The sequence below is a fragment of the Suncus etruscus genome, chromosome 5 (assembly GCF_024139225.1).
Source record: "Suncus etruscus isolate mSunEtr1 chromosome 5, mSunEtr1.pri.cur, whole genome shotgun sequence".
Classification (NCBI taxonomy): domain Eukaryota; kingdom Metazoa; phylum Chordata; class Mammalia; order Eulipotyphla; family Soricidae; genus Suncus; species Suncus etruscus.
Window position 1 is genome coordinate 119,679,343 of NC_064852.1, and position 9,389 is coordinate 119,688,731.

At 38.1% G+C, this 9,389-nt stretch overlaps 1 protein-coding gene across 2 annotated transcripts in view; it reads left to right on the plus strand.

The window, feature by feature from the left end:
- Positions 1–8,394, plus strand: part of FTCDNL1 (formiminotransferase cyclodeaminase N-terminal like) — a 42,675-nt gene extending 34,281 nt beyond the window's left edge. For both annotated transcript variants that reach the window (XM_049773283.1, XM_049773284.1), the window contains one exon: positions 7,434–8,394. In XM_049773283.1, the coding sequence (XP_049629240.1) occupies positions 7,434–7,870 (437 nt within the window). In that variant the 3' untranslated portion in view covers positions 7,871–8,394. The remainder of the gene's footprint in view (positions 1–7,433) is intronic.
- Positions 8,395–9,389: the final 995 nt, after the last annotated feature.

Consider the following 9,389-nt stretch of genomic DNA (forward strand, 5'->3'; position numbering starts at 1 on the left):
ACCCAAAAACCAAAACAAACAAACAAACAAAACCCCCCAAAACCCCAACATTTTCACTTTGTTAAATCTTTCAACCTATCTTCACAATTTCTCTGAAATAAAACTTGGGATTATTTTCTATTATCTTTCATGGAAGATGATTATTAAGATTGAGAGGAATGAATTTTTTGGATTTGAGCTTATGGAAGAATCAAGGAAAAATTGTATTTTTTCTTCTGTTTTTGACAAGTGGCAGAAACTACAAGAAATGCCACTGTTCAAGGAATTGAACAGTGGAAGGCATTGAACAAGGCATTGGACAAGGAAGACGACAGTTTCTGGATAGAACCTTATTTAATAGGGTCAAAGCTCTCGCACTAAAATAAAAATGTTTCCAGGAAGAATCATGACTTGGATAAACAACTGGTTTATACTATTTCACAAACTAGATTTTAAGATATGATGTGATCAACTAGATTTATTTGTTATTTTGGGGGCCACACCTGGTGGTCTTCAGGAGTTACTCCTAGCTCTGTGCTTTGGGATCAATCCTGGCAGATTTGGGGACCATATGGGGTGGGATGCTGGGGATTGAACCTGGGTTGGATGCATGCAAGGCAAACACCCAATCCACTGTGCTATTACTCCAATCCTAGATTCATACTTTATCTTGCACAAATTCTTCCTTAAAGAAACATATAGGAAGAATAGAAGTGCTTTTACTTTTTAAAAGCAGAATCAATGTAGGTAGAACTTTTAACACTTCTGCCATTAGAAATGTTATTTATTTAATTATCTAAAAGATTTAAGTGGAAAATTCTCCTTTATTTTTAAAATGTAATAATATTATATATATATATATATATATATATATATATATATATATTTCCAGCAGTTTTTTAGATGTAGCAGTGCTTCTCGCCATATTTTCTATCCCTCCTATCTAAAAACTTCAGTATAGTTGCTGTATTTCCTTTCTTCTTCTTTTTTTTTTTTTTTAACTTGATTGATTGATTGGTTTCTGGGCCACACCTGGTGGCTCTGAGGGATAATTTTGGCTCCTCATTTAGAAATCTCCACTGGCAGGCTGGGGGACCATATGGAATGCCGGAAATCGAACCAGGTTCCTCCCAGGTCGGCTGTGTGTAAGGCAAATGCCCTATCATTATGCTCTCTCTCCGGCCCCATTTCCTTTCTTTAAAAAACAAAAGTATAAGTAATGAAACTATCAATTGGACTTTAGCGTTAGCTTTCCAGTGACAAATTAATTGAACTTAAGAGGAAGTAGACCCTATGAGGGGAACAGGTTTCTGTTTTGAAATTTCTTACCAATTTTACAAATAGAAGAGAGAAAAAATGAGCTCAGAAATGATTAATACCCTTCATCAATGCCAAACACATGAGCTCCTTTAAACCAAATTCCTTTTGAAACTTTGTAGTTGACCCACTCATGGGGAATAGAAATAAAGCAAAGTAATAAGAGTTGATACTTTCAGATCTAGATATAAATACTTTATGCACATATATTTTAAAACCCTAAACATTTATAGGATAATTTAAACATTCTGACTGATCTGTTGTTTAAATGATGTGCCTATATGCATCATTGTTTAAAAACACAGGGGCCCATTCTTCCAGCTGCACTTTGATATGATGCCCAACATGGGTATTGGGAATTCTAGATGGGGATAATTGGCGCATCTTGGAATCTGGGTGGCTTCTTGTTTTGTTACTCAAATGTGTTACTGAGAGCAATCCTGCCTCTTTATTCCTCTGTAAATAACTCTACATAGTTACAGGAAGCTCTTCTTTTTGATACTGAATAACCCAGTTTACTTCATGCTAAAAAATGTTTACAGTTTTCGGATGAGTCCTATCTTCAGGGACTTATTTTCATCATTTGCTTTGTTGCTTATAATTTCTGTTGGGTTGATGGAAGAGAGTCTTGATGCCTAATTAAGTACATAACCTGTCATTGAAACATGGTGGCCTTGGCCATTATTGCTACATGCGCTGGCCAATGGCTCCCTGCTGGTATAGAAACCCTGGGAGCAAACAGGGCAATCTGGTGATTGCCACTTCCCTGGTCTGGGTTTTTTCCATAACCATGAGAATGGACACTCCCCTTTTAGGGTATCTTTCCTCTAAAAATAGTTGCTGTGCTGAACTATTTACCATGGAGAACTTGAGGATCAAAATTCCTTGCAGAGTGTGGAAAAACCTCACAGCCCTTTTGCACCAAGATAGTGACAGAAAAGGTCGGGCTTGAATTCAGACCCACTAGGGGAGACAGTGCCAAGTCCTGTGCAACATGGGTCTCAGCTCTCTGGATTTGTGGATTCAGCCACATGCCTTAGAATTCGCATTCTTCAAGCCATGGGAATATTGGGTTTAGCAATTATGTTGGAGTTTACGACTTTAGTCATCCAATGTCCTGTTTCAACTTTGGTTTCTATAAAAACAAAAGCTGAAGTACCAATATATGATAATGATAAAAAAATTTTCGGTAGAATAGTCATTTATTCACTTGAACCTGATTACTGAATCTGTTGCCTCCCTCTGTTTGTTACACTGAATCGAAGGCCACATTTGGGTGAAATTTTATCTTAATTTTACCTTCCTTGTATTTTGATTTCTACATGGGGTTCTTGGTACAGAGCAGGTTTACAACAAAATAAAACAAACCCAAAAAATTAATGAGAGAGGTGCACATTAGACCAAGAGAATCTTTCTGTTAATTCCAACTAGCATCATCCATAAATTTGAAGTTTTGAAAATGCCAAGTGTTCCAGACCTCCTCTTCAGCCTCTCCTCCTCAGCTTGTGCATGTTTTCAGACTGACCACCAAAGAGTGAATTAGAATAAGAACCAGAATTTCTCAACCCGATCCTAAGTAACTTCTAACCCTTTAAAATGAAACTCTTTCTGTGAACAAACATACATAGGATTTTTCACCTTAGAATGATTGAGAATGATAGTGCCTGGAATTATTTTTGAAGATAAATTTTGATTTGAAGGAGAAAAAAACCACCACACATGTATCCCTTCTGAGTGCTGCTTTCCCATTTTTCTAATGGACTCTTCACTATTGTTTTGTCTGAATGCAGTTTTTTATTTGTGTTATTCCAGACGTGGTCCTACCGCAAGCATCTTTAAACCAGACATTAATAGCATAGTTCACAGTCATTACTGCCAGTGCTCAAACACAAATATTGCATTTGTGTTTGCAAAAGCTACACATCAGATGTTAATTAAGTGCATTTGGTTTTTTCCTGCTTAAACAATCTGGCATAAAGAGTTTACATCTATATCAGTTCACCATAAGGTCTCTACAATATCTGAATTACCAGCCGTACAGTATATGATAAATACAGTGTTTCCACACAAGAAAATAACAGAATTGTCAGGAAAACATCAGGCCTGTTATATTTTCCTGTGAAATAATAGCAACGAAATCTCAGTTTCTTTTTCCTTTTGATAAAAAAATGTATTTAACTAAGAGTAAACACCAATATTTAGAATGATAAATTTTTCATTAAAGAACACATGGAAAGTGAAATTCTACCAGAGATTTTTTTCTTGTTTTTAGCTTGCTTCAGGGCGTTGTGACAGTTGCGTTGGAATAAAATTGGAATTTCAGCTTCACAGCGATGAGATCGTTCTGCCACCAGAGCAGCCGAGTGCCAATCTGCAGGAGGCAGGAGCAGCGCGAAACCACAAACTGAGAAAGAAACTTGCACATCAGTTTGCTAATTTTAGAGCAAAAAAATGGAATTTCTTGAATTCTATGACATTTAACTAGAAATACAATTTGCTGGGATTATTATCTCGCTGATTGAGAATTCTTACTGAGTTTGAATTAGCATAAAGAAATTCAGCATTTGAATAAGGTCAACAGGACAACTGGATTGAAACTGGGCTCGGACTCCCTGCCTGCGGAATCCCCAGGCTGGGACAGATGAAATGGAGGGAATGTGAAAACATTTGCACAGGATAAAGTTTTCTTTCTCCTGTCTGTCTTCTGTTTGTCTTTCTGTCATGTTTCCACCCCACTCCTTTTTTCTAGGAAGACATAGGTCAAGTTCTTTTAATCCCCATAAGGAGGGAGCTGCTATGCTAATTATGTTTAGAAACTTCTCCAATTTATGAATGGTCCCTGTTTATTTACAACTTGGCTAAGTTTAGCAGTAAACAATAAAAGTATTATATAACTAACATTGGAAGAATTTACAACATACATAACCAAAGCACAGAGTAGCGCTTAATAGTCTGTTAAGACTTATTAATTTATTCTAAAAATAATATAATTATTACTGTGGTATTTCTTTTTTAAAAACTAGTGCAATTTACTTTGTTCTTGTTTATTTTCTTGATTTTTTTTTTTTTGGTGGTACTACACGTAGGGCCGTAAGTTTAATGTTTCACCACTATGCTACAATTCCAGCACAATTAAGAAATTCTTCGAAGGAATTTTAAAAATAAGGTTTTCATTTTGATTAAGTTATCAGTGTTGGGACAAGATTATTTGTTTTTGTTTTTGTTTTTTGGGGGCACACCCAATAATGCTCAGGGGTTACTCCTGACTATGTGCTAAGAAATTGCTCTTGGCTTGGGGGACCATATGGGCCTCCGGAGATCAAACTCAGGTCCGTCTTGGGCAGCCACATACCCAAGGCAAATAAATGCCCTTCCACTGTGCTACTGATCTGAGCCCAAGAATATTCTTAATGGAATTCATACTCTGGGATTAATATCTAAACTTTGAAAATTACTGGATAATTTATGTTAGAGAGTAAAGTCACTTAATAATAAGGATGATCAAGTTTGGAAATTCTAGCAAGGGGATATTGATAGAGTATTTAATAATATAAATGTGACTTAGAATTTGCTTGGGAGGGATTCAGAAGTCTCCTGACAATGGGTTTAGAATGTTGCTATTGGTGGTGCTGTGAAGGAAACCAAGCTTTGGGCTCATAATAAGGAACTTTATTATTTTTTAAACTCGCTTCCCAAGCTGATAAATTTCACACAACTATTTGAACATTGACTTGACATACATAAGTTCTGGAAGAACCCAGCACAATAGACCCAATGTGTGTTTTTGAAAGGCTGTGCCTAATGTAACCCAAAGTGTACTCAAGTAAAATCCTAGTGCCACCAACTGTTTTTTGGAAATAGTAAAGATGTTGCCATTTCTTGAGTTAAAAAAAAAAGAAAGAACGAAAGAAAGAAAGAAAGAAAAGGGGGGTATAAATATATCAGATTTGAGGAAATGGGGTTATTTGTAATATTTTCTTTTCAGGGGTGAAGGAGAAACTGTGTTTCAATGTTTTCTGTTAATGACATTAGCATGGACAAAAGAGAATTCCTGTTGTACTCTGTGAAATGTTCAAACTGATATAACTCTCCAAGATATTTAGAGTAAGTGATTGGGGTATGAAATTATGAGAATGAGATGTATTGACTGTTAGGAAATTTAATTTTGATGAAATCAGCATCCCGGAGAAATAGTGTAATCTGATTCGTCCCTGCAGAATTCCCAGTAGGAAGGGGGCCAGCTTGGGGAATTGAAATGTTTCATTATGTCCATGTGTGGGGGGAAGAAAGAAATGTGGTTTTCCATGTGCTGATTTTCTGTGAAGTGTCTTTTGGTATCAGAGTAACCTAGCTAGGCAACAGAGCTCCCCAAAGCACCGAGGTCTGGGGGAACCTGAATCCAGAAGGCTATCTCCAACAGTGAAGGAGATCACAGGCAATGAGTTTGAGAGTAGCAAGAAAGAGCAATGAGAGTAGAGTGATGTTGAAATGGGAACTCCAGAGTTGTCATGCACCGAAGATGAGGTCAGCCTTCTATTCTCCCCTCCAGCCCCAGTCAGCTTTGCTTTTCGAAATGTCAGGTTACCCCCAAATGAGGAAACTGCAGACCTAAGCATTTTCGACCACTGCTAATTTAACCAAGTTGTCCATCTTACATTGTACACTATAATTAGAGCTGAAATATTTCTGTAACTTGAGCTACATCATCCCCCAGGCAGGGTAACATGCTCTTTTGTGGCCCCTGAGCTGGCTGTCGAAGGACTCAGGCTCCGGGGTTGAGAGCTGGGAATTGAAGGAAGGAGTATCTGTCACCCAGTGTCCAAAGGAGACAAGAAGACACAAGTAGATCCCTACCCAATCAGGAGACCAAGAATTCCTTTGCTGGTCTAAGCACTAAAGGCTGCTTGTCATTTTTCAGTGACCCACTTCTCTAACTGAGACTGTTGGGACTCACTGGAGTTGGCTGTTCCTCAAAGTCAGTGATACCACCCTGTGGACCCAGAGTGGAGGTGCAGAACAGAGATAGTAGTTTCCCTGGAGTGATTTGTGTGTTTTATTTTAACAATGGTTTAGCTTGGGGGAGGGGCAAGAAGAATATTGCTTAGTATTTTTTTCTATAGACGGTACTGGAGTGGCCCCTTTTAACTTACTAGGTTTGAGATTTTTGATCTAGCTTAGTGAAGGTAATTACATTTAGGGGAAGAAGGACAGAATCAGGCTGGTGTTCCTGAATGGGAATCCCAGATGTCTTAGGAGACAGCCTTGGGAATGAATGAAAGGTGAAGGGTTTTTTGCATCTTCTAATACTTAATTTTCAATTCTTTTTGTTTCATCCCCATTTCTTGATACTTTGTAAAGTCTGAGGCCTTCTTCCTAGTCAAGATCAAAACATCTTAAAAGGTCAAAGCATAGGTTAAGGCATTTTGCTTGCATCCTGTGAAGTCCAGTTTGAAATCCCAGCATCCCACTTAAGGTTCTCTGGCCACTTCCAGGGATCACTCCTGAGCACAGAGCTAGGAAAAAATCTCTGAACACTTCCAGGTGCTCCCCAAGTCTTCATGGGGCCCCATAAACAGCCTTCAGTTACTTTTAGGAGGAATTAAAGCATTTTCTTTCATATAACAAATAGTAACTCATATAGCTTTGTTCCCCCTTTCCACATAAAACCTTTTTATGAATATTTATACCTTTTGACAATGAGTAGTATTTTAATTATTATTTTAATTGTATTATTATTTGGTGGCAGGATAAGTCAAACCCAGCAGTGTTCAGGACTCACTCTATTTTAGCAGTAACAGAGTAGTGCTTTGGATGGAACTAGAGTCAGCTGCAGGCAAGCAGATACCTGAACCTTTGTACTATGGTCTCTGGCCTCATTATTTTGAAAGTCAAGGAAGTTACTTTGATTATAAAATGCATAATTAACAGGATCTTGAGGTTGAGGTTTTGCTTGGTTTGGGGGCCACACTTAATGTTGCTCAGGGATTACCCTTGGTCCTGAACTAAGAGATCACTCCTGGCTAGGCTTGGGGGACCTTAAGAAACTGAATTTAGAGTCTATGTATGAGGCAGGCACCCTTTCCTCTATACCATTTCTCTAGCCCAGACTAATACTATTTTTTTCAAAATTGATTTAGGTGTTGGTGCCAGCCCGTATGTGATGAACTGCAATGTTACCATAAACTCAGAAGACTTGGCTTTGGGAAAGGAGCTTGCTAGCGCGATTCGAGGCTCGAATGTCCATGGATTGAAAGGTGTTCAGGCCATGGCTTTTCCCCATGAGGGGAAAATTGAGATAGCTTGCAATGTCGAGAGTTTTGAAGCTCAGGGCACTGAAGAAACCTGCAAAGATGCTCAGTACATGTCTTACACTGTCCATGGGGATCGTTTTTCCTATGTGTCTCCCCATTATATAGAAACCAGAGTTAAAGAACTGGCGAGGGAGAGGGGAATAACAACATTAGGGAAAGCATTAATTGGATTTACACCCAATGAGTGCAAGAACTGTGCTGAATATGCTATAAAAGAAGGCATTGGAGAGTTCTGGAAGATGCGAGGAGGTATTTTTATGTGATGTAGTCTAAGGCATCTTCGAAATCTTAAGGAAAAAACAACAACTCTGAATTGTGAAAATTTCTTTTCATCATTGAAGATGAGAAGATACACAGAAGTTAATTATTATTGTTTATTGGAAAATTGGAAGAGTTCTCTGTTCAAATAATATCTGTTATTGCTTATTTCCCATGATATTTCTATCATCTTTAAAACTTCCCAAGAACTCAACTTTGCAGCAAATTTAGGAACTCTGTAGGCATTAGATTATATTGTACTAAATGAATTACATTTCTTTTTTAACACTGGTTAAATTCATATAGCTGTGAGTCACCACAAAGTGATTTTTATTGATGTAATTTTGATAATTACATTTGCCATTTTGTTGGAGTAATCAATATAAAGTAAGTTTGTTAAGTGCCAGCAGAGGAAGGTAGAATTCTGTGGTGAAAACTAGGAAACTTACATTAAGCAAACAAGTTCTTATCTAATAGAGATGGGAATACAAATTTGGTAATGCAGTTAGGCCTTATACCCTGAACATTGGCATAATAACTTGGCTCAGGCCACAGAAGAATGGGCATTTCCTATACACCCCTGAACCATGGATACCATCTATGAAAACAACCACAATTTTCTATAACATTATCAGGCAGTAAACCTCTACCAGGGAAGACCCTACCACTGCTCTGGCATTAACTTACTCCAAAGAGTGCTCTCTTAACACCAAGACGACTTAGCGACAGCAATAACCTGCTTTTATGGCAGTTGTCTCCTCATCTAATGGTGAAGTAAAACTAGAGGATGCTCCACATCAACCTGTCTCGATGAAGGAAATGCGCAGAAACCAGAATCTTTAACTACAGGAACCTGACACCAACAACAGCTAATGTGCGAAAAAATTTCACCAGGACCACTGAGAATGACTCAGGGGTTGGGCAGCCTGGTATGCCTGCAGCCCAGAGTTGGTCTTATGCCAGAAAACTTAAGGGATGAGGCCTCCTTGTAATTAGGCCAAGGCTTTTTTTTTCCGTTTTCCCCATATTTTGTTGGGCTTTTGCAAACAATGGCGATTGCCACTTTCACATTGTTACTACTGTATTTTTTTTTTTTTAACACTTATTCCCCCAAGCCAGGACTGATTTCTGATCTTATAGTCAGGAGTAACCCCTGAGCATCAGTGGGTGTGGTCCAAAAACTAAAAAAAAAAAAAAAAAAGAAAGGAACAAAAACAGCTTACTAAACTTAAAAAATGGTCTCACTCTCTGTGGGTTTTAAGAAAAATGAAAGACATTTCTCAACAATTTTTAGAGACAAAAAGAGAGGAGGGCTGGAGGTTACAGCCCACATCAAGGACCTCATCACAAAGAGTGATGAGGTTAGTTAGAGAAATAACTACATTGAGAACTATCCTAACAATAAGAATATATGAGGGAAATAGAAAGTTTGTTTAGAGTACAGGTGGAGGCGGGGAGGGGAGGAGGGATATTTGGGACATTGGTGATGGGAATGTTACACTGGTGATGGGGGGGTGTCATCTT